This window comes from Zootoca vivipara, chromosome 1 (genome assembly GCF_965207765.1).
Source record: "Zootoca vivipara chromosome 1, rZooViv2.hap1.1, whole genome shotgun sequence".
Classification (NCBI taxonomy): domain Eukaryota; kingdom Metazoa; phylum Chordata; class Lepidosauria; order Squamata; family Lacertidae; genus Zootoca; species Zootoca vivipara.
In genome coordinates this window covers 64,405,462-64,429,657 of record NC_142582.1, presented here as the reverse complement: position 1 = coordinate 64,429,657, position 24,196 = coordinate 64,405,462, and the positions used below count along the sequence as shown (strand labels likewise).

General features: G+C 40.7%; 1 protein-coding gene across 7 annotated transcripts in view; it reads right to left on the bottom strand.

Annotated features, from left to right (window-relative positions):
- PLEKHA7 (pleckstrin homology domain containing A7) overlaps nucleotides 1–24,196 on the bottom strand; it is a 151,424-nt gene that overhangs the window by 5,828 nt on the left and 121,400 nt on the right. For 5 of the 7 annotated variants that reach the window (XM_035120130.3, XM_035120148.3, XM_088653366.1 and 2 more), the window contains 9 exons: nucleotides 22,363–22,471; nucleotides 20,954–21,192; nucleotides 20,207–20,395; nucleotides 19,904–20,021; nucleotides 17,790–17,869; nucleotides 16,939–17,139; nucleotides 9,318–9,470; nucleotides 6,305–6,438; nucleotides 2,676–2,815 (listed from right to left, as the gene is read on the bottom strand). In XM_035120130.3, coding sequence (XP_034976021.1) covers nucleotides 2,676–2,815; nucleotides 6,305–6,438; nucleotides 9,318–9,470; nucleotides 16,939–17,139; nucleotides 17,790–17,869; nucleotides 19,904–20,021; nucleotides 20,207–20,395; nucleotides 20,954–21,192; nucleotides 22,363–22,471 — 1,363 coding nt within the window. The remainder of the gene's footprint in view (nucleotides 1–2,675; nucleotides 2,816–6,304; nucleotides 6,439–9,317; nucleotides 9,471–16,938; nucleotides 17,140–17,789; nucleotides 17,870–19,903; nucleotides 20,022–20,206; nucleotides 20,396–20,953; nucleotides 21,193–22,362; nucleotides 22,472–24,196) is intronic. The other 2 variants (XM_035120139.3, XM_088653362.1) reach the window with 1 other exon arrangement.

Here is a 24,196-nt window from a genome sequence, read left to right as displayed (position 1 = left end):
AGAAAGCAGGGTCAGCAGCCAGTGCAGCTAGGTCTTTTTAGTACTGTACATTTATTATAATAATAATAATAATAATAATAATAATAATAATAATAATAATAATAATTTTATTGTTTATACACTGCCCATTTGGCTGGGTTTCCCCGCCACTCTGGATGACTTTCAGCATATATAAAAACATAAAACATCAAGCGTAAAAAACTTCCCGATACAGGACTGCCTTCAGATGTCTTCTAAAAGTTGTGTAATTCTTTATCTCTTTGACATCTGAAGGGAGGGAATTCCACAGGGAAGGCGCCACTACCGAGAAGGCCCTCTGCCTGGTTCCCTGTAGCTTTGCTTCTCGCAGTGATGGAACCAGCAGAAGACCCTCAGAGTCTGCTCAGAAGACCCTCAGTGTTTGGGCTGAATGATGGAGGTGGAGACGCTCCTTCCGTTATACTGGGCCGAGGCCATTTATGGCTTTAAAGGTCAGCACCAACACTTTGAATTATGCTCGGAAATGTACTGGGAGCCAGTGAAGATCCTTTAGAACTGGTTATATGGTCCCAGTAGCCGCTCCCAGTCACCAGTCCAGCTGCTGCATTCTGATTTGGTGTCTAACCCATGTCACCGTCTCAGTGACTGTTTCATTGCCCTCAGCTCCAGGGGAAACCACAGGGCTGTCGGGGCTGCATGCAACCAGAGAGGGTGCTTCGGAGCCAGACAGTTGATAGCCCTGGTTAACTCCACATTCCAGTGGGCCACCAGGGAATCAGCTGAAAGACCATGAGCATGGGATAAAACATCCCCTATTACTCTCTGGAAGCCATTTGGATTCATTAAGTGGCGTGGGCGGACCATCTGAATCGGTCCCACCTCCCTGCAGAGGGGAAGGGTCACAGAGAAGTAAACAAACTCTGTGCTAGGTATGCCAAATTCTGCAACAACAAAAAAAGGTGGTTCCTGCAATGTTAAAAATGACTGAAAATTCTCCCAACTTGCTTGTTTAAGCTTTCTGCCTGCACAAAAAGAGGACGGGGAACTCCACTCCCTGACCTGTAGAAATATTGTTCAGTACTGCTCCCCCCCAAAAAATGTTTTTTCTCTCCACCCAGCGCTGTGCTAGAGAGGGAGGAACCTTTCCTCTCTTGGCACCGGAGTAGGGAGCAGCTGTTTTCTGAGCATTAAGACCTTGCAGAGACACTGTGCCAAATGAGGAAGCAGTGCTTCTGCATGGTAAGTGAAGGAAGATGTGCTCAATTTGGCATGGGGAGAGGGGGTGACACCAGAAGCAGATTGGTGGCTTGGGTGCAGCCTGCAGTTTTGCAATCCCTGGCCTAGTGATGCATCAAAGTCTCAACCTGAATATCTACAGAATTACTTTTTTGTGCCTTGATTTTTCATGGCTGATGTAAAGCAGGCAGTAGGACTCTGCAATCATGCAAGGTCAGTCAATATTTACAGGAATTACCAAACAAAACTGGATATTATATTTTGGTGATTTTACTGTGTTGTGATTCAAAATTGTTGTTACTTTCCCTGAGTATGGGATAGAAACTGAAATAAGTAAATAAAACATAAAGCCACCTGGGAAGGCTGCAGGCCCTGCTAGACAAACTGAGAAGAACGTGCTATATTAGTAATGTACTGAAGCACTGAGCTACAAGGAAAACGTAATTAGCAATAACATCTTTATCTGCTGTTTCTGGCTCATGCTGTTTGTCTAATGTGCATTGTGCAAATATAAAAGTTTTTGGTTTTACTATACTAGGTTCTACGGAAATAAAAGTCACTAAAATATCAATAACAATTTGAAAAATCAAATGCATTCACCAATTTTAAATCTTGGAACAGTACTACAAGTTAGTCCAGATTCACTACTTTATTTTTATGCCTTTTATACTTGAGCATTCTCTATATGTGGGCAGAGAAACAGATGAGAAGATGGAGTGCAAGATATAACAGTTAAACATAGGTTTGCAGGGAATGGGAAACAAAGATGGAATTTTACCCCTTGAGTAACGAATCATTCAGCAGAGTCTGATCCATTTTGAAGCCGTATTGTGCAGGCAAGTACAGAGAGAACCTGCCAGCACAGCTGTACACCCAGGGGCTGCTTTGACATAATGCTGAATAATGCAATTTAATTTCCAGTCATCAAACTTCTATCCAGCTTTTTTGCAATAAGTTTCCAGGCTGTTTAAAAAACGGTGTCCCTAAAAACTTGATATTTGCCATTTCAGTTCTAAATCAGAATTGGAAAAATTTCGTGTATTAAGACAACAATGCCATGCTACTGCTTTAGAAGATATGGAACCATGGTAGCGCACTTCCCAGTATATATATATATATATATATATATATATATATATATATATATATATATGGCATGTAATTGCATCCCCCATTGCTTCTGATTGCTTCAAGTTGCGGTAACACTGTGCTCAACACTGATAGAAACCCATTTATGTTGTGCAGGTGAGTCCATGGTGTAAATCCAGTGTCTCACAACTACACTGGAGTGCATTCAAAGAGCACTTGCCTGTGTATACCCCAAAGGGCAGATATGGCCTTGCTGTTGTTCCTGGTATGTACTGCAGTCCGGAAGGAACACAAAACCTTAGAAGTTTGCAGCCATAGGATTAAAAGAACATATTGTCAAAGCCATTGCTTTATAAATAACTGAGCAATACCTGCCACCTCCTTGCTCCGCTGAGAGGCTTCAGAAGCCAGTGCGTATGATATGGTAATGATGCGTTCTTGCTCTTGCAACTGTGAATCTAAATTAGCAGAGTTGTGCTTGTCCTGAGCTGAAGGCTGGAGGTTGTGCATACTAGGGCAAAATACAAAAAGGGCATTAACTTTAAGGCATATGCTACACATGTACGCACACATTTTACTTCTTTATTTAATAATATTGGTATACTACTTGATTGTAGAAAAATAGAAAAGGGTCACATGCACAAATACACTTGTTTCCAGAATGGCAAAGTCCTCAGGATGCAATTATGAAACTCCTAAAGCTGGGAATTCAACAGTAGATTGTAGTCTTTGGATCATGTTTGAATGTTTCATTTGATTTCAGTTGATAAAAGGACTTGTTAGCACATACAGTGGTACCTCTACTTACGAATTTAATGCGTTCCGAACGCACATTTGTAAGTAGAAAAAAATTGTAAGTCGAATCCCATAGGAATGCATTGGGAGAAAAAAACTGTAAGTCGAAGCAACCCTATCTAAAAATTCGTAAGTAGAAAAAATCCTATCTAAACCGCATCCAAGATGGCGGACAGAGCTCCGTTTGTAAGTAGAAACATTTGTAAGTAGAGTTATTTGTAAGTAGAGGTACCACTGTACAGAGAAACATGTTCTATCGTTATTTCGACTGGAAAACCAACACCTGGTCATTAGCAACTGTGGAGCAAACATGAGCTGAAATGTTATACTTAGTTGCAAAATAGTCTCCAAATTCCAGTGGGAAAGCACAATACAGTCATACCTCAGAAGTCAAACGGAATATGTCCCGGAAGTCCGTTCAACTTCCTAAATGTTCGGAAACCAAGGGGCGGAAGCTCCTGCAGCCAATTGTAAGCCACGGAACCCGCATTGGACCTTCGAGTTCGAAAGAACGTTAGGAAATCAGAACACTCACTTCCAGGTTTGCAGCTTTCAAGAGCCAAAACGTTCAACTCGCAAGGCGTTTGACTTCCATGGTATGACGATATATCAACTAGCCCTGTGCTGCCAGGGCAGCTAAGGCATAGGGCTCTGAGGCGCCACAAATAAATGAATGAATGAATGAATGTATGAATGAATGAATTTACAGATATATTTTCAAGGACCTGGTGAGCAAAAAGTAGAGCTGGAGAGTTGTGTCCTCTAGAGGAGAATAACGCTTGTTCTTTTTTATTTTGTTTTACATGAATAATTGAGTCTCAGTATAGTAATTAATATTTGCTGTCCCCATTTCCAACCCTGCACCTCATGTACTGCAATGAAGTTTCAGCTGTGTTCTCTAGCTTCCACCAAGTGAGAGACCTTAGCTTCCTGGGGGAAAACCTAGTCTGTGGAAACCACTACCTCTGGCGATACTTAATTTTTAAACACAGGAGATGCTCCAGGGAACCCTTTCTGTTTACTTTTCATAGTTCTTGCATTGTTCTCTTAGCACCTTTGGGCTCCGGATGCTACTGGAGGCCATCTTATGGCTGTTGTGAGATGCTTCAGAACATCATGGGGCAACAGGGCATTGCCAAACAATGCCCAGGGTGGATCATAGTGATTGAGCCTTGCCTTGCTTCCAGGCTGGACATGCGGAAATGTGAGGGAGATGAGCAGTTCAATAGCAGAGTTCATTAGCCTATTTTGTTACAGTGCAAGATGTGGGGAGAAGCCCAGAACAGGAAACTGTGCCAGGAAAAGAAGATCATCTCTCCTCAGCAACTCTTCAGACTTAGGGGTTAAAGAATAGTTTTAAAAAACCTCTGGGATGAAGAGAAGGATAATTAATTAATTAATTAATTAACTATTACATTTTAACCCATCATTACTTACTTTAACCTCTCTTATCTGTCCTGTTTAATTAATATAAAACAGTATATATTATAATCAAAAAGGCTAAAATAAGGAGAATGCCCTTGTTCTTATTGTCAAAGGAAGGCAAGGCTCTGTTATAGAATCACCCTACTTGAGGTTAGTGGCATTCTTCATAGCAAATTCAAGACCATTAACACTAGTCTCCTATATTCTAGGGAAAGGTTATCACTCAGGTAGGAGATCTCAACCTCGGACGTATCCTGTCTAGGATGTTCATTCTGTTGAGACTTTAATCTTCCTCTTTAGCAACAGCAGTCTAATCTTTTATTCTGCTGAATTATACCATCAAACTGCGGGCTCAATTCACCTAAATACCTGTCTAAGTCAGCTTCTACCAACTGCCTTCTTGTCTAAGCTCTATGTGGGCTGACATAAATTCTTTCTTTAATATTATCTCTTATCAACTTGGAGAAGAGGCTGCAGTGGTAACCTGGGCAAGATAGTGAACTGAATGTATTATATATATATTTGTAGATACTTTTCATAGTTCTTGCATTGTTCTCTTAGCACCTTTGGGCTCCGGATGCTACTGGAGGCCATCTTATGGCTGTTGTGAGATGCTTCAGAACATCATGGGGCAACCCGACTACTTAAATGTGTTGTTTTGAGTTTTCATGGCCTGATCCTAGGAGCTGCTGTTCTGAACCAGTGGTCCCATCATATCTGAAGCAATGGAAATCCTCCCCTGTAGTGGTGTTGGACACAGCTTTAGCCTCCACTCCCAGGGTTCCAATAGCCCTTGATGCTGCTGTACCTCCATGTGGCAGAAGAGGCTATGTTATGCTACGTTCAGTGGTGGGAAAACAAGGGAGCTGAGCTACATGTCTTTGCTCACTACTACCAAGGGCAGAACATGCTGATTTAAGTTGCAGCAGCACTTGCCATTTCTTGTGTCAGTGAAAGTAGGGCTGGGCTGTGTGTTCAGGCTGTAAATAAGAGTATACAGAGAGAATAGGAAAATATAATAAAGGATAATAAAGCCCTGCCTGCTTCTCTCCACCTGGCTTGGGGCAGGGCCTGACAGGCTCCATAAAGGACTGCTGCCACTGCTGCTGGACAGAGAGGGCTCCGTTTTGGTTTTTGAAATTGCTTTTATTTTTTATCTATGCCATTCTAAATTGTGATTGATATTAATACTGTATTCTTAATTTTAGATTTTATGATATATGCAGAAATTTCCCCATTTGGTTGTGTACTTTTTGATGTGTTTTATTTATTGCTTATGACTTTTGTTACATTGGTAATTATGTAAATCTTGTCATGTTGTAAGCCGCCTTGAGCATTGTTTTAACTATGGAAAGGTGGCATACAAATAAAATGATGATGATGATGATGATTCACCATATTCATTATGGTGGGTGGTGTTGCTGCTGCATTGCTGTTCCAACTATGGCGGTGTTGCTGCCTGCCAGAACTGGAGTGGTGGGAAGGGCAGGAGAGCACCATCTTGGTAGTGGCGGTGGGGAAAGGGCATCTGAGCTTGCTGCCAACCTGGTATCCCACATTCTAGCTCTGCCTGGCAAGGAGCACTACTCCCCACCTCACACACCGCAATTGATTCAATGCAAAAAGTACAATTAGTATTAATTATAGTATTAATATATTTCTGTAAGTTTCTGTACTATGATCAAATGCATATAAATCTACCAAGACTGCAGCAGTAGGTTCCCCCCCCCATGTCTAATGTTAAAAACGAATGGGAGAAATATGTTTATAAGAACCTGACCTTGACCTTGTAAGAATATTCTTTATTTTTTCTGCGTTACGGTGCCTCGCTGCTAATTCTTCTGGAGTAAGAGGTTCTTCAGGTTCCAGCTCAACATATCGCTCTGGAATTGCAACCTTTTCAGGTTTTGACAACTGGTGGTGGCCGGGAGAGAGAATCATAAGTGATTAATGTAGCTTATATAGAATATAACAATCAACCAAAGGGAAAAAACCAACCAAAGGGGGAAAAAACAGGTCAAAACAAGAATTTTAACACTTCCTTATGACAATTGTAACATAATATACTTGTGGGCCAATTCCCACCCCTGAAAACAATGTTTTGATAAAAACAGTACTGTAATTCCAATGTTGAATTGCTGATACAAACTACAACAAAGTCTAGCAGTATGTTAGAAAAACAGAATTCAATACAAACATTATCTGATTTAACGATTCAACAGTTATCACAATTGAATAGTTAATGTACACTGTCACTCTGTACATGAATTAAAATGAAATAAGGAATTAAAATGAAAAATAATTTAGATTGTAAACACTGATCAAACAATGCATTTCTCTCTGAAGTTAATACAGTTATTCTTTTACTCTCCCATCTTACCCACAGACAGACTAGTTTCCTAAAGCCTGCAAAAACAACACTAGTGCAATAAAAGATTGCAAAATGAAGTGAAAAGTGTTCCCCAAGCCCTCCTCCTTCCTTAGTTATCAAGAGATTGTTCCTTTACAACAAACCTACAGTGATTATTGCATTTAAATATTTCTGTTGGAAGCCGCCCAGAGTGGCTGGGGAAACCCAGCCAGATGGGCGGGGTATAAATAAATTATTATTATTATTATTATTATTATTATTATTATTATTATTAAACCCAATGGTGCAGTAATAAATTCTGAAGGGCAGTTCATTATAACAACACTCACAGCCATGTCCCCAAATTGTCCAAAATGCACAGTAGTGTGCTGATTCCACACACATATATACATACACAGAGGAGAAACAATGGACTAAGACCAGTGCTCAGGGCTGTTTTTCAGCTGGAACTCAGTGGAACTCAGTTCCGGCACATCTCAGAGGGGCACCATGCCCATTCTAAGAGAACATGGGAGGAGTTCACGGTGAGTTCTGGCACCTCTTTTTCTAGAAAAATAGCACTGCTATCAACCCATTGATATTTTCAGAGTGAGGAGGTTCCATCAAATCAAATAATTTATCATATGGTCACTGATCTGCTAAAGGATTGATCAGTCACTCCTGTACTACTTCCAATAATGACATTGCTTCTGCTCTGAATAAAGCCCCAGAGTTGCGCAATCAGTTTTTTCTCACCTCCTGCATTACACCACTAAGTAAACCTCAAACTTGAATGTGATCTCAGTGTGAATAACAACAACAATAACAACAACAACAACAACAATAATAAATTCAGATTTCTCAGTTAAATGTGATGGGATTTCCCCCATATGCACATAATCCTGTTTTTGAGTACATCATTGGAAATCCTTCTACATCTAATGAAATAAGGTAGGCGCGATGAGGGAGAAAGCCCTTATTATGGTCTTTTTTTGAAAAACTTTTTACTTCCCCAAGCATTTTAATTTAAAACAATATTTTTAGTGATTTTAATTTCTTGTACCACATTATTTTCTCCCTAGTGTTTTTATGTTGGTTTTTATTTTTATGTTGCTACATTTATGCTGGCTTTACATGCCCTGTGTGATTTGCAATGTGTGTGTATATGTTTGTGTGCTTGTGTGTGACACTGACAAACACACACACACACACACACACACACACAGAGAGAGAGAGAGAGAGAGAGAGAGAGAGAGAGAGAGAGAGAGAGAGAGCATCATGTATTTTTAAAGCTGTAAACCACACAGAAAAGTAAGCTAATGGGTGATATATGTAAGAAAATAAAAATAACAGAATTCTTAAAGTCATTTAAGGATTTTATTGCTTTTAATCTGATCTTGCATTCAGTAGATTTTCCTCCCTGTTCCTTCATATTTCAGTGACAGCATAATATATTTCATTTGGGCCACCAGATGGCTCTACAGCTTTTCAAATATATGCATAAAAAACGTTAATACCCTCTTGCTTTTCCAATAGCCATGGGGATTATTTGTTACCTTTTGGGGAGAACACAATGGAATCTTAATCTCTGATACCATTTTCTCATAGATCACCATTTCATAGACATCATAGTTGATAGGTAATGAGAAAGCATAGGAATTCTATTCGACTTAATTTTAAGACGAGGGATTCAACAATTTTGTACAGTAATGCTAATTCAATCAGTTTATGGAGTGCATGACCTTCGTTGGCCTGACTAGCACACCACATTAGTTGATTAAACATGGTCTAATGTGCATAAGCAGCAGGGTGGTGTGTGCTGCTGAAATTGCAGGTGCTTCACTCTTTCCCCACTCCTGCTGTGCTGACAGAAAACAAGCCATAGTATGTCTCTTGTGTTATCTGAACCTGGCCTCGTAGTGGTTTGCTTCCCCCCAAACAAGTGAGGTGTGTAGAATTTCCTGGACATTGCCAAGATTCGGCCATATGGGTGGAAATTGCTTTAATGTCCATAGGGCAAAACTATAAAAAAAAGCTTTTTAGTCTGGACACAACTTTTGTGTCCGGATTCTCACTTTTTGAAATATGGGAACCCTGGATGAGTGGCAAGCAAAGAAACTTGGGTTCTGCTCGTGGTTTGTTTGGAGAAACAAGTTCAGATGACACAAACCAGATGACAGCTTGTTCAACGGCAGCATGGAGGAAAGTGAAGCATCCATGATTTCAGCAGTGTGTGCCAGCATGCTGCTCGTTTACAGTAAACCAGAGCATATTAATTATGGTTGAAAGTGAAGTGCGCAGCAGACCATTATCTCCCTTTTTCTAAAAACTTAACATATTTCTACATTGTAGACTTCATTACTTAAAGCTGCCTTTCTGGTCGTTAATATTTATCCCACTTTATACTGTATATAGCAATACAAAAACAGACAACCAGCCTTACCTCTCTGCTAATATCCAAATTATAATCTTGAGGTTCTAGGTCTGCTTCTGTCACCAACACAGGTTCAACTCTTAGCCAGTTATTTTCCTCTTTGTGTTCTGGTCGTACAGCTCTTTCCAGTAGCTGCAAGTCAAATTCTTGTTCCCGCTTCCACTATTAACAGATAGGAAACAATTACAAGTTTGACCATTCCAACTAAAACAGCATGTAGAAATGTTCACTCTCATTACCTCAGATTCTGGATTGATGCAAGGGGAAGCTAGGACTTACCATAACATTTGCTTCTGGATGCTCGCTTGATGGCTGTCCTTGATGAGGTACTCATGCTGTTCAGCCAGCAGATGGCAATAAAATCTCAGCAAAAAAAGCTGCCAATAGACCAGGGTTAGATCTGACTTTCCCAGTCAGGAGCCACATTCAAGTGGCACAGATAGGGGTTGCATGGGGAAAGCAGGACAAAGAACTAAATGCTCTAAAAATACAATGGAAAAAGAAGTATTCTTTGGAATTAATAAGAGGCTATGATCAGAAGGAAAAATCTGAGCCGAGCTAGTTCATACAATAGAGCCTATTTCTATGTACAAGTGTTTAGGATCAAAAAGTATCGTTTTGTTTCTGATGGTATTGCCTTTTTTAAAAAAATATGGTCCTGTCTTGAGAGATAATATAGCTAATTGCTGGCTTAAGAGAGTGAGTACCCCATGTAGGTTCACCATCTAGGGGAAAATACATGTTGTTATTCTGTTAAACAATCTGCACAAATGATAAGCCAAAACAATGTTTTCAAGACACAACTTTCTAGTAATGTGTTTGCTTTGCAGATGTGCTCCATAAATTCCATTGTTTTAAAAACTCCACCACAGTAAGCCATGTTTATATATTAGATCCCTTAATTCTTACAAACACTCCATATGCATTCAAAATCCCTTTGGAGTACCTTTTACAATGAACATTGAACACTATGTACTGTACCAGTACTCTGATCCATTTACAGTCCTCAAAAGCACTGAATGCATGCTCTTCCAAGTTGCAATGAAAACAATCCTACTATTTATCTCAGGGCAACACAACTATTCATACCAAGTGGCCCACTAGACTACCTCAACACAGAAACTGCAGGTCACACATTACCGTCCTTGTTGTGTGCAGAGGAGAGCAAGGTCAAAATTTGATGTCCCCCCACCAGCCCTCGCACTGCCATCCCAAAGCCAGCTAACTGAGGCCCTGGGCCTTGGGAAGGAGGCGTGAGGCTCTAGCTGGGTCCTAGGATCCACCCACCTACTTCTCAAAGCTGGGAATGTGCTAACTAGGTTTTGGAAAGGAGGACTCTAGGACCCTGCAGAATCCTCACACTTCCTTCCCAAAGCCCAGTGCCTCACTTACCTGGCTTTGGGAAGGCAGTGGAGGTCAGGAGGAGGGAGTCAAATGTTGCTGAGAGCTGCCAGAAAATACCTTCAGTTGGACCATCCCGGTTGGACACCTGAAAATGTTTTAGGTGCCTCTAAAATACGTAATGTGTTTCATATAAGAATAGCTTAGTGCACCTCATTAAACTGCCCTAGAGCTAGCATACTCTACTCATACAACTCCCCACAAAACAACCAAGTTTTCACTATTACAAAATGAAAGGCGTGAATGGAATACCTACTTTTGGGGAATGCAAATGTGAAAATATGATATCTGTATTTTTCTCTCCAATTAATATATAATTTTGAACCATTGGCTACAATCCAGAGACCCACACATCTACTGGGGCTGTGGACCTTTGGACCTGCATTACTCAAACCGTCTTCCCAGCATGCTACATGGCAGATAGGTTTTGATAATGCAGCTAATGATAATGCAATTGGCCCTGCTGTTCCGAGGAAAAACAAAATTAACCCTCCCTTAGTCTTTGCAGAAACCAAGCAGCCCTCTGGTTCACAAGCCTAATTGGATCGTTTATGTTCTCACCCATTACCTCAACTCACAAAGGAACACTTCTGTTTTCTCCCAGTGTGCTTATGGGATTAATCTCCCCTCAAAGACTTAACTTCAACAAAGAAAGGATATTACAGCAGCATATTTGCATTTACACTTTGCAAGACATAGGGTCCAACCTCATGCTGAGTCAAGAGTAGTTTTTGCTGATTCCTACTTCTCCCTGCCATTGCTTCTGGAACAGTGTGGGAAGTTGCCCAGGGAAAGGAGAATCAACAAAAATGGCTCCCATTCCTTTCTTCAGTGAAAGCACCTGCTAGATCTTTATCCCTTTCATGAACAGAAGCCCTTCAGTTCACCAAGGGGACACTCTGGATCTATAGTCCATAGTGGGCTTTGGGGGAGTTCAGTGGGGTGGGACGATCATTCATGCACAAGCTCTTGATTTTCACTCAGAACATATCAAATATTTGTATTAGGAATAGGATAAATATTGCTTAAAGGCAGGTGCTTCTCAAGCAAAAAATGGAGCCTTTAAAACTGTTGAAGAGGAGAAAGGACAATCTTCTTCACCGTTAAAATGCACCATAACCAGACATCTCAATATTCAAACCAGGCCTGATTGCCAGAATATGTATAATAGAAACACAATATTATTTCTGAATTAATTTTGTACTTGAAGAAAAACGTGAATTCAGTATTAGGAAGTATGTTTATTGGTGTTGATACGGAGTCTTTTACATCAAAATTAAATGACAAATCCATATATTCTGCTCAACATTTTTAATGTCATACTACATTTAAAAAGAGATCTTTTAAAAAAATATCAGTGCATTGTATTAAAAGTAGATTTACACATACAATGTATGCAATGTTATAAACTGTGCACAATAATTACATATTCCATTGTTCACCATTTGGCTGCTAAATTAGTGTCCTGCTGTAAATTGTGCTATCAAATGTTACTTTTTGTGCACTGGAGCAGTTTGGGCATACAAGGAAGAGATCTCTATGAAACATTTTCTTCTTGGCCCTACTGTGCCATTTGTATATTTTACAGCAAGAACACAGACCAATATGGCATGCAAATATGTAAAGTTATTTGTTTAACTTGTTAAAAAGTTATGAAATGTTTGCATTTGAAATAAGTATGTGTACAATAGCTATACATTTTTTTTAAAAAAAAAAAGATTTAAAACCTGCTACTTAAAACATGAATATGGCAGGGCTTTACCTTTCCTAAAAGATATATACTGTTACTCAATTAATTTGTGACTGCAAATATATAAATCTGAATGCACCAGGTCCCTTTAAGAGTCCAAATGTGTATTTAGAAAAGGAATGAATCATAAATGGATTGCAAATTAGTGCTACTAAGCAACTATTTAAAATGGGAACAAAAAAGGTTAAAGGGCAAAGCCCACAACAAAAATGAAAAACTTAGTAGGAATTTAACAAAAAGCTACTAAAATGCAATTAAGCCTGGCAGAAACTGAGTGGTCTAGTTAGAAATTGTTTTAAATAATTAGAAAATTTAAAAACAAACATAAAAGCCATTATGTATGATGTGAGTGGCAACTCCAGAAGCAAGAGACCTTGTGCAATGAATTAGGCAGGTGATGAGCATTACATAGTTCTAGTGTACCAAGAGGAGAAGGCAATGCAAAGAATTCATGTTACTGTGATTGTGTAAATCTCTCAGTGTTATAACCAAACCATTATCCTAAGCAACAATTCCCATGACACCTTAAAAAATAACAAATTCATTGTGATGTAAGCTTTCATAGGCCAATGCCCACCTTAAATACAGAGAGAGAAAATTAAGATATTGTTTGTTTTTACAAAGTGAGGCCAAAGACTACACCTGTAGCAGTGTTACAGTATTATGCAGAGCACAAGTGAATACAGTGGAACCTCAGTTTACTAACACCTCGGTTTATGAATTTTCGGTTTACGAATGCCGCGGACCCATCTGGAATGGATTAATTCACTTTCCATTACTTTCAATGGGAAAGTTCGCTTCAGTTTATGAACGCTTCAGTTTATGAACAGAATTCCGGAACCAATTACACCCATGCTTCGGGTTAAGTACGCTTCAGGTTGAGTACTCCATGGACCCATCTGGAACGGATTAATCCACTTTCCATTACTTTCAATGGGAAAATTCGCTTCAGTTTATGAACGCTTCAGTTTATGAACAGACTTCCGGAACCAATTGTGTTCATAAACCGAGGTACTGTACCACTGTACAGAATACATATGAAGGCAGCCCTGTTTAGGGAAGTTTTTAATTTTAATGTTGTATTTATGTTTTTTAATGTTCTATTAATGTTTTTAATATTCGGTTGGGAGCTGGCCAGAGTGGCTGGCGAAACCCAGCCAGATGGGCAGGGTATAAATAATAAATTATCAAATGATTATAAATTATTACAGAAGCCAGTCAAAATGAATGCAACATCTAATCAAATATGGAAGCAGGGTGGTATCCAAAAAAGTGCTTCTGCTAGCAGAAGGGCTTTGGGCTGTGCAATGGAACTTTCCTTCCCTCTTCTCTGTCTGGCCACACCCCAGATCTGTTCTGGAGATTTCCCCCAACCCTTTGGAGTAGATTTGGGAAGGGTGTGAGCAGGGAGAGGAGAAGTCCCATTGCACAAGCAGAAACCTTTGCACTGCTGGAAGCCCTTTGTAGGACACCATCCAGAGTTGACACTGGAGTTTGTTACATACTTTTAGGCGACTAATTGTTGCTTAAGATTTGGGATGGGTCTGTAAACAAGAACAGGATGCAGGAAAGGATACTACTGTATATCTTTAAGGGAAATTCTTAACAACGAATTATAGAAGTATTAGCCGAGAGCAACATTATAAGACCAACCGATGTCAGTCCGACCTCAAAAGCTTGTTCACTCATATCTAAATGCCTTAAAAAAATTAAACAGGCTGGTCTTTATGCTCAAGAATATATGGAGAGAAATCAGACATTTAAAATAGCCACAAAAACCAGTGGAAGATCTTCTAGGACTTGAAATCCAAGAAAAAGATTTCAAAGTGACACTCCAATTCAAAGCCACTATACACTGTATGTGAATTCATTAGCAAATGTGACACTCCAGAAATCATGGAAATGGCTAGCTCGCTATGGAAAGTAATGGTTCCAGTGGCTGCTAATCAGGGGAGGGTCACGCCTACACTGATTGGATCTTATTTTCATTGGATTTTTCCCCCATTTGTGCTATGCATAACACTGTAATTCACCTATCTCTTGCATTGTTTGACCTTTTGGACTCACTTTGATCCTCATTCCTCGGCTGCAATCAGGATCTATATACTTAGTGCCTTAAAATAAAATAAAATAAAATAAAATAAAATAAAATAAAATAGAATGGTGCCGGTACTCACCATGAAGTTGTTACAGTAAGTGCCACACTTTTGACATGGGGCGGGGGTATCAGTACTGCGTACCCTTGATTACCCCTCGGGGGGGGGAGCAATGTTAGAGTTATACCTAACTTCTAGGGGCCAAACTAGATAATGGTCTGGTTTGCACATCATGGTAGGTCAAAGTATTGGACTGCTTGAGCACATGGATTCCCAGACAGGAACTTGCAGCTGCTTTGCTACTCCCTGACCACTTTTCTCCCAGGCACTGAGCTAAGCCAAGGTTAGGCTTAGCATGCCAACTGAATCTGGACTTTCTGAAACTGGGCTTATTTATCCTTGCTAACTATAAGATGCAGCCAGGAACAAGCCAGAATCTGGCTTGATGTGCCAATATTCTAAATTTATGAATGCACTTAACTTCTCTGACTTTTGTTATTAAATAGCAGTCACAGTACGTGTGTGTCATCAGAATGAGGACTTTGGCATGCTGGGACTGTGGCACCTGCATATCCAAAACTGCTGTGTCCCAGGAGGGAAGTTGCCATTACTGTCTATGCAGCTGCCCTACTGGGACAAATAATCGTTTGGGGTTAGACCTCTCTACTTGCTGTGCCATGGTCTTGATCTCTCCCACCCAAGCAGCTGCAGTTTAAAAAACTCTAATCTGACATATTAAGTGCATTTACTTATTTAACAGATAAAATAACCTGGTTCTTAGACTACCACTTCATGCATCTGGGCTACAGATCGAGCTGCAATAAATTTGTTTTGCTGCAACAGACTAGTACAGATACCCATCTGAAATTTATCATAATCCTAAACACATTGGCCACAACCTATAACATTATTTTCAGAAGTGACACTTCAGCAAGGTTTTGTATGTCCCACAACTATAAATTTATATTTAAAATCTACATTGGGTGGTGTGTTACTTTCATTTAAAAATGGCTCTTTTCTGCTTTTTTTTACATCAACATTCACAACGGACACATTCCAGAGAAAAAAGTATTCTGAGCAATGCTTAGAAAATGCACAATGAATGCTAAAAAACACAAAATTTCAACAGGCGCTCTGTACTTTTAACTGTGCATTAGACTGAGGCCAAATACTGAAAGTAAATCCCATTTAGTTTAGTGGAGATTATTTCCATGTAAACATGTTTAAGGCAGTAGCCTGGCACCCGGATCCTAAACAGGATGGTTGCAATCCCAAAATGCAGTGCACACATAAGCAAAACCAGCACATGCTGTAAAAAAACTGTTTCTGTCCCAGATAGATACCATAATGAAAGAGATAAGCTATTCATTTTTTTTAAGAGCCTCATTCTTTCGCAATGTTAACTGCTGTTGTAGAAATGGCAAATGAAACTTTGCTCTGCATGAAATTCTGTCCTGTGCACATCACTCTTAGATCATGCCCATTCCTTGGAAGTAAATCTTACTAATTATAATGGGATATACTTCTTTGTAAAAGTACTTAAGATTTGTTATGTAAAATAGAAATGACTGAACCAGTAAGAAATGCTGTGGTTAACCACCCAAAATGAATCACCCTACGTTTATATTTAATCCAACATTTAACCATTGAAATAATTTAATTTTTGCTAACTGAATGCAGATATTTGCTAGACTATTCTATGAATCTGAATAATAATTTATAAATGGACATTAGCAGCTGTATAAACATCTGTTAAATTAGCTTCTACACTTTATAGTTAATATATAAAATTTGTCAAATCCTATACTTTCTTTAAAAAAAATCTTTATTTGACAGAACCATAGCTACTATGGTCTACTAAACTTGCAATATAGTTTCTTTAATGTACTACCTACATCTATAGGGCTCATTCTTTTATGGTTCAATCAGAAAAAAATGCAAACTTAATGTTTTCATAACATAGCTTAAGCCAATAGGATGAGGTGGGAAAGCTGTAGCACTCCAAATGTTGCTGGAATACCATAATTCCTAACCACTGACCATGCTGGCTGGGAGTTCAACAATATCTAGAGAACCACAGATTCCCTACCCCTGCAATAGGGGGGGGGATAAGCCAAGACCAACCCAATATCCATATATGAATCCATTTCCACAAAATTCTTTAATTACTAGACTTTTCTTATGCCAAGTTACTTCTGCACCTGCTACATTAAGCTGTGACTATTTAGAGTTAAAACCTATATTCTGTTATTTGCACTTCAGAAACTGATATAGCACTATAATTAAATAATTCAAGTGTAATGCACTTTCAAATAAAAGTGCTTACTAGAGAAGCTACAGATCATATTTTTAGTCTAGTCCTCTTAAGGCATGTCTAACATACTGAGCCTATGTCTGCAGAAACAGGCCGGACGAATGATCGTGACGAGACAGACTGTCTTTCTCCTTGACCAAGAGTTCTCTTGCGTTCACGAACTAATGCCTTTTGATGTCGTTTCATTCTTTCTAGTTGTTCCTCGGCACTCATCTTGCCTCTTTGGTGATCTCCGGAGTATAAACGTTCCAAGGCACTCTTCGGTCTATCCTGTTAACAGTGACACACAACAGCGTGTGATATTTAATACTTTTAAAGCTGTATCCTAGGGATGAAATCCAAAGCTCCTGTTCTACATACAGAATGGCTTCTGATCCATCAGAGGTGTCTGCTATTTTTAAAAAGGGGGGGGAGGATGGAGGCATCAGCAAAAATTGCCTCCCCTTTATTATAATAGTAGATGCACCTGCTAGACCATACACTGTACTGGATTTCCCTTTTTATTTCCAAACTGTAATGCACATACTCTGGAACAATTCTTTTTAGAGTGCTGTATGTAACTATAAAAGGCTAAAGACAGTGACCAATCCTTTACTTCTTTCAATGGAAACAAAAAAGCTGTCAGTTGCCCATACATTTTTCAGATGTATAATTTGCAAAACTGCTACAAGAAAAACATTAGGGAGGAAGAATACTCTCGAAAGTAAATATGCCCCTATGCTGCAAGCACCTAATTTTACACAAGAGGCATAGGTAATTAACAATTCTGACAACTGGAGCTGCAATAACTATAAAACCTAAGCTGAACAGAATTATATAACCCCACCTATCTTATATTGTGGCTGAACTTGTTATATATTAAAGCAAAAGGCACCTCTGTTGATGAGATTTGGTATCCATAAAGACATGTGCAAAATTACCTTGGAACCATCTCTTCGAAATGTTGCATATGATGTAGTTGTTGATGACTGATGCAGTCTGGAAGTTGAGCCAGATAATCCTTTACAAAGGAAAAAAAGTGCTTTAAAAGCAAAATTGTATTTAGGAAGAAATGTACTCAGTGCTTTCGAAATCTATTTTTTAAAATATTTTTCTTTCTATCCAGGTACTGTATGTCCTACATGTAAAAAGATCTGGCTGTCCTGATTTGGGAACAGGATATATGCTCAAAGCTAACAGCAAATGTCAAGAAAGAGGTGTTTGAAATGGAACAAGAAATGCAGCTATGAGGTCCCGGAAGCTAAATTTAGGTTGCTGGGTAGGAGGTTGAAAGACAAGGCAACTTTCTCTGAAATGCAATGCTATCTGCGCTATACAATGGGCCAGCTAGACAGGCAAAGCTAAGGGATTTATAGGTGTATGGATGACACAGCAGTGTATTGACAAATTAAAAACTAACAAATCACTGGGTCTAGATCAGTGTTTCTCAACCTTTTTTGGGCCACGGCACACTTGTTCCATAAAAAAAATCACGAGGCACACCACCATTAAAAAAGTTAAAAAATATAACTCTGTGCCTATATTGACTATATATAAAGTAATTCTCTTTATATATAGGCCATTTGTTAATGCCCTTTGTTGACTTTAAGCCTGGGTGGCTCTTTTTAATTTTTTTCCCCTTGCCACACAGTACAAACATTCTCAGGCGTTAGGGGGGAAATGGGGGGAAGGAGACTCCGGCATTAGGCCCAAAGGCCTCAGGGCCACTTACAGCGCTGCTAAAAGGCAGAATGAAAAGCCCTTGGGTCGAGGGGCTTCCACAGGGCTTCACATTCTCTTCACAGGAGATCCCTCCCCTCGAGAGGAAAGAGGCGCGTCCCGGGTGTTTCTCTCCCCCCGCCAGACCACCCTCCCCTCAGAGGCACCACTTTTCGGGCGCAGCGAAGGCCCGTTCCTCCCTGCGCACCCCAACCGCCGCCGGAGGGCCATAGCCAACGCCGCCTCCGCTCCGCGCCCGCTCGGCCTGATCCCGGGCCGCCTCTCCTGCCCGCCTCGCTTACTGCATGGTCCCTTCCAACTCTGGCGGCGGTTGGGGTGCGCAGGGAGGAATGGGCCTGCTCTCCGCCTTCTCGCACTCTAGCCTGGCCGGCCAAGGAGCGCTGTGCTGCGCTCGCCACTCGCGGGACTAGACTGGAAGCGAGTGCGAACATCGGAGCGCGCCCTCCCTTTCCGGCTTCCTTTCCGGTGGGTCAGTGTTCTGTAATGGCGGCCGCCAGGCACGTGACAAGGCAGCGAATCGCCCTTCTCGTCGCCGCATGCCGCGGCACACCAGCCCCCGTCTCGCGGCACACTACTGTGCCGCGGAACAGCGGTTGAGAAACGCTGGTCTAGATAGTATCCATACAACAGTTTTTATTGACCTCAAATATGAAACACCCGATTTTCTTTTTTAAAAGATCTATTTAGAGCAGGCATGTCCAAAGTCTGTTTCGGGGGCCTAATCTGGCCCGCTGGTCGGTTTAATCCAGCTCCTGTTGCAGTTTGCTTCCTGGGGTAAAATCCTACAAAAACCTCAACAACTTCAATCCTAAAAAAAAAAGCTTAACAACTCTGGGGTAAATTAATAAAAAAACCTCAACAACTTCAATTGTAAAAAAAAAAGGTCAGCAACTTTGGTCGGCCCTTAACTTCATCAAATCTTGGCCCTCTTTGAAAAAAGTTTGGACACCACTGATTTAGAGCATTTAGCTCCCAGAGAACCTACAAGTAAATATTAGTGATAACATTATTGCTGATGGATAGGTGTGGCATCAGACTCAAGCTATGTAGATTCTTTTAACTGAATTGTTCATTGAATCTCTGGTGTGAGTCACTAAAAGCTCTGCTTCTGGGATAACACAGTCTCAATTAGGTGGGTGAATCTGCCAGGAAAAGGGATACAATGAAAGCTTAAGCACTTAGTATAGGACTGGATAGGATCCTTCTATCCCTGTCCCTTTGAGAATCATGTAGAGTTCTAACACACCCATGTATCAAATGGAACTAAACAGCTTTGAATCTATATTTATATGTATTGGTGAATCTCTTAACTTACCTCTGCTAGGTAATGTTTGGTATCTACTGTCAGTACCTAGAAAACCAGCAGAAGGTTGGCTCAGATCACTGCCTATTGTTTCCAGTTCAGGTTCACTCACATACGAGCGGAGTTCTACCTGTACAGATGAACACTTGATTAAATGAGATTGCAAAAATATAGGACACATTTTCATAATTTTGTTGGAGTCGTATACTGTCTCCCTGAAGTCATCATATTATGTTTCACAATGGTCATATTTGAGGAAACATACTTTTTAAAGCAATACAACTACATTTGGAAAACCAGGGCCTGAGTGCTTACCCTATAATCTCCGTTCACATACTGCCCTAGTTCACGGTCTCGTTTCCTTTCATCTGACTGGCGTTTCAGGCCCCGCACTGAGGTGTGCCTGATGACAGTGGCTTCCCTGGGAAGAGGTGGGACGGCTGGTGGGTGGTCATCAGGGCTGTACAACTGTGGAAGAGGAGGTCTTGGTGGCGCCTCGTCTTCCTGACACAATATTAAGAAGCAAACATGTCCTTTAGCCTGCAGTGTTCAACCATTTCAACAGGTACAAAATGGTAAAACTGACATTTCTTTTGTTTAAATCCAAGAAAATAATGTGCATGAATTCAAACTTAATGGACTGAACTCAGCTTCAAGAATGTGTTTTGGGTATTTCTTCAGTTTCCTGTCTTTCTTAAGCAGTGCCAACAAGTCACCTCAATTAATGCCACCTCAATTAAGAGCACTGCAAAACTGAAGTAAAAAGAGTCAGAATAATATGCTGTCTGGTATCAGGCTTCATTACGGTATGTTGTTACACAAAGAAAACCCATTCCCAGATACTTTTAGCCAGTGCTTTTCCCCCCCCCCCAAAAAAAAATGTTTAGGGGTACTCTCATTTTTACTCAAGGAAATCACAATTTTATAGTTCAAATCGGGGAAAATAAATACAGTAAATGGACAAAAGTACAAAGATTCACAAAATGTTTAGGGGTATGCGTACTCCTGTGTTCTCCCAGAAAAAAAGCACTAATTACATGATACCATAGTTATGACACTTACAACATTTGGCATTAGTCTTACAGGTGACTGAACTGGAGCCTCAACTTTTTTCATTTGCTGGGATGGCGAGAACATTCTAGGTTGCGTATAAGGCTGCGGAAGAAGTCTGACTTCTAAAGAGGGCTTGACAGGACTAGATGGTGAACTTTGCAGAGTAGAAAGTTTGCTGTCCCCTGACATGAGAGTAGATGATAATGAAGGCACTAGAGGTTTTGAAAATGAAGGCACTGTTTTTCTCTCTGCAAAGAGGAAGACATAATGCACACAGATGTAGGTCAGAAACACTGAGGAATCCACATGCACAATATTAACCTAAATATAATATTTAGACACAGCACCTTAATGTTTATTGAACTACTTTTGGAAATATAAAAAGACATACTCTTCTATGTATCAACCTGACTGATTCCAGCAGGCCCTGGATGATAATGCTAATGAGGTGCAAGAAAAGTTGCCAGCAGTGCAAGGTGGGATATGCTTTTGTTAGAAAAGAATGATAAGCAGCCAATTTGAATGCATAATGTTGGACAATCTCCCATCATTATATGCAGGATTAGAAGTGAACCAAGGAGATTCCTCTGTGATGCAGATATCATTGTCCTAAAATAATAGATGCAACTCCAATGTGGCTGACAAATTTAATTCAAGCTTAGATCTGGATCAGGGGCGTACCCAGGATCAAAACTAGGGGGGGGGCAAGGGGCGGGGCCAAGGCACGGAAGGGGAGGGGCCACAAAGTGGGGATGTGGGCGGGGCTACAGAGCCCAGGTGAAATCAAAATAAACCTGAAGCGACGGCGGCGAAGGGGAGAAAACCAGCGGCCGCCTAGAGGAGAAGAGGGAAGTCTGGGGTGGGCGGGGGGGGGGGAGAGAAGGGAACCAGGCTTGGATCGGGGCCTCCGCGGAGGTCTGGAGCAAAGCCCCGGCCTCCGCGAAGCTATCCGAGGCTCCGTTGCTGCAGCGGTCTGGCAGGCGCTGAACGACTCCCGACGTTCGGGAGACCTTTGAGCACAGCCGCGCTGTGCGCATACGCCCTGCACGGCGGCCGCCGGAGTCCACAGCCGCGCTGTGCGCATGCGCCCCGCTTTGCGCATGCGCAAAGGTCTCCCGAACGTCGGGAGCGTCAGCCCTTGCCCCCTCCCACACAGCGCGGCTGTGTGGACTCCGCACGGCTCGGGCGCAAGAGACTGCTGCGGGCGCCGAACTCGCGCTCCGCTGGGCTGTCCTCCGCCTCTGCCCACCAGCCCCGCCGGCAGCGCCACTCTTGCCCGCAGCTGCCCGACCGGCCCTGCCTCTAGAGTAGGGCAGCGGCCCCTCCCTGCCCCGCGGTGGGTACGCCCTTGATCTGGATATTTGGATAAGGAGATATAGCTTTTAATGTATGCATTAAAATGTATACATTTTACTTACCTGGATTCTTTATAGATTCTATGATGACTTTATAGTTGGATTTGTTTGCACTTAGGCCAGCCGTAACATCTTCTATTCTCCATAAATCTTTTTGCATTTGGGCTTTCTCCTAATAAGCAATGAAGACCAGGAAGATGGTGAAGGAATGGCAAAAATATGAACAATAGTTATATAAGCACAAAACATATTTTTCCATTTATTTTGCTTTAAATCAAATGTTGTATATGGTTGCTTTGGCTACAAAACAGCGTACAGTTGAAAATGAGAAGACCTCTTACATCATTTTTGCAAGAAAAGACAATGGTCCTGACAGTAAAGTCTAACTCAAGGGCAGCAGCAATGCTGATCCTGACTGTCAAGTCTGTTCTTCCCATATGTATGTGAAAAAACAGCATTGTGGTTAAGCATCTTTAACACTGTGCTTATCCTATCACACACAAATTAAGAATAAAAAAGATAACCCAACCTACAAGGTGATTGACACATGGAATTTATCTATGAGAAACAATTTTAAAAATCAGGTAAGAAGCTCTGCCTTAACTTAATATCTTTTGCTCATTTATGCTCTCTGCTAGTTGTACAATATCCTGGATAATGTCATTATCCAGTATGGAAGTGGGCTACAATTAAGGTATTAAAGACAGACGGCAAGTAAAACACTTTTTCTCAGTGCTGGGCAGTTAGGTAGATTGTAAGTTCTACCGTATGATGTATGTATGGCTGAAAGAGACAATGTGTGAGTTTCTTGAAAACAGGCATCCACTGGGAATGCAGTGATTCATGTGTAAATGGATGTAACTTCTGCCTATGTATGTGGGGAGCATTAATTTCCACCAACCCTGCCCCTCAAGCAATAGCCACCTGTACCTCACTGTACACTGTTCCAGAGGGTTTGTGTATTGCAACAACAGTCTTTCATGGGGCAATGGGAGGACAGTAGGTAAGGATGTGATAAAACCTTGATGTGTACATTCTGTTTGAGGTTCAAACCACTAAAATGAATGAAACTCAGAAATCAAGATGAGAGAGGCTTTATTACCTTTTTTCTTTCCCTTAAAAAATCTCTCCAGACAGCCATTTGGATTTCTATTCCAGTTTGATATGGATTTGTAACAGTTTGATTTAAATATGAGTATCTGGAATGGTTTATTGTTTAATATGTTTATTTACTTGTATGTCACTTTTCAGAAGCAGCAAAATTTAAAAATCAATACATTAAATAAGGAGAAATAATCTGCTTAATAACGTGTAAAGCCATGCCATTTTATCCTTGAGATGAACACTAATATACTGTTTAACTTGGGTGCAACTTCTGACATCCTTTTTTCCATCCAAATACCCCCCCCCCCAGTTTTTCCAATAGCTTATTAATATAACAATGCAAAATGTCAAGGAGCATTACCAAGTTCTCATCTAAATCTTAATTTTATCTCAAAATTAATTATAACTTCCTTTTAAGTAATACAGACTTTTTCTTTATAATACATTTTAAGAGTTTGCTTGAGAGATGAAATTACAAAGGTCAATTTTGATCAATTCATTTCAGCAATATAGCTTCCTGCATGGCAGTTCGGTTCTCTTTCTGATAGCTTAAAGGAGATACTGTGCCTGCAGACGTCATGGTGATGCATTATCACAGCACACAAGTGTGAGGAATTCAATATTGGTCTAAGGTGATTGTTCTGTCACACAAACATCTTGGCTTGCCAAACAGAATGATCTCCCTTCTTCTCCCCCTGCATGCTGTTCTGGGAATTTCCTCAACCTCCAAACAATTTCAGGGGGTATGTGGGGCATAGGGGACCCAGGTGGCACTGTGGGTTAAAGCACAGAG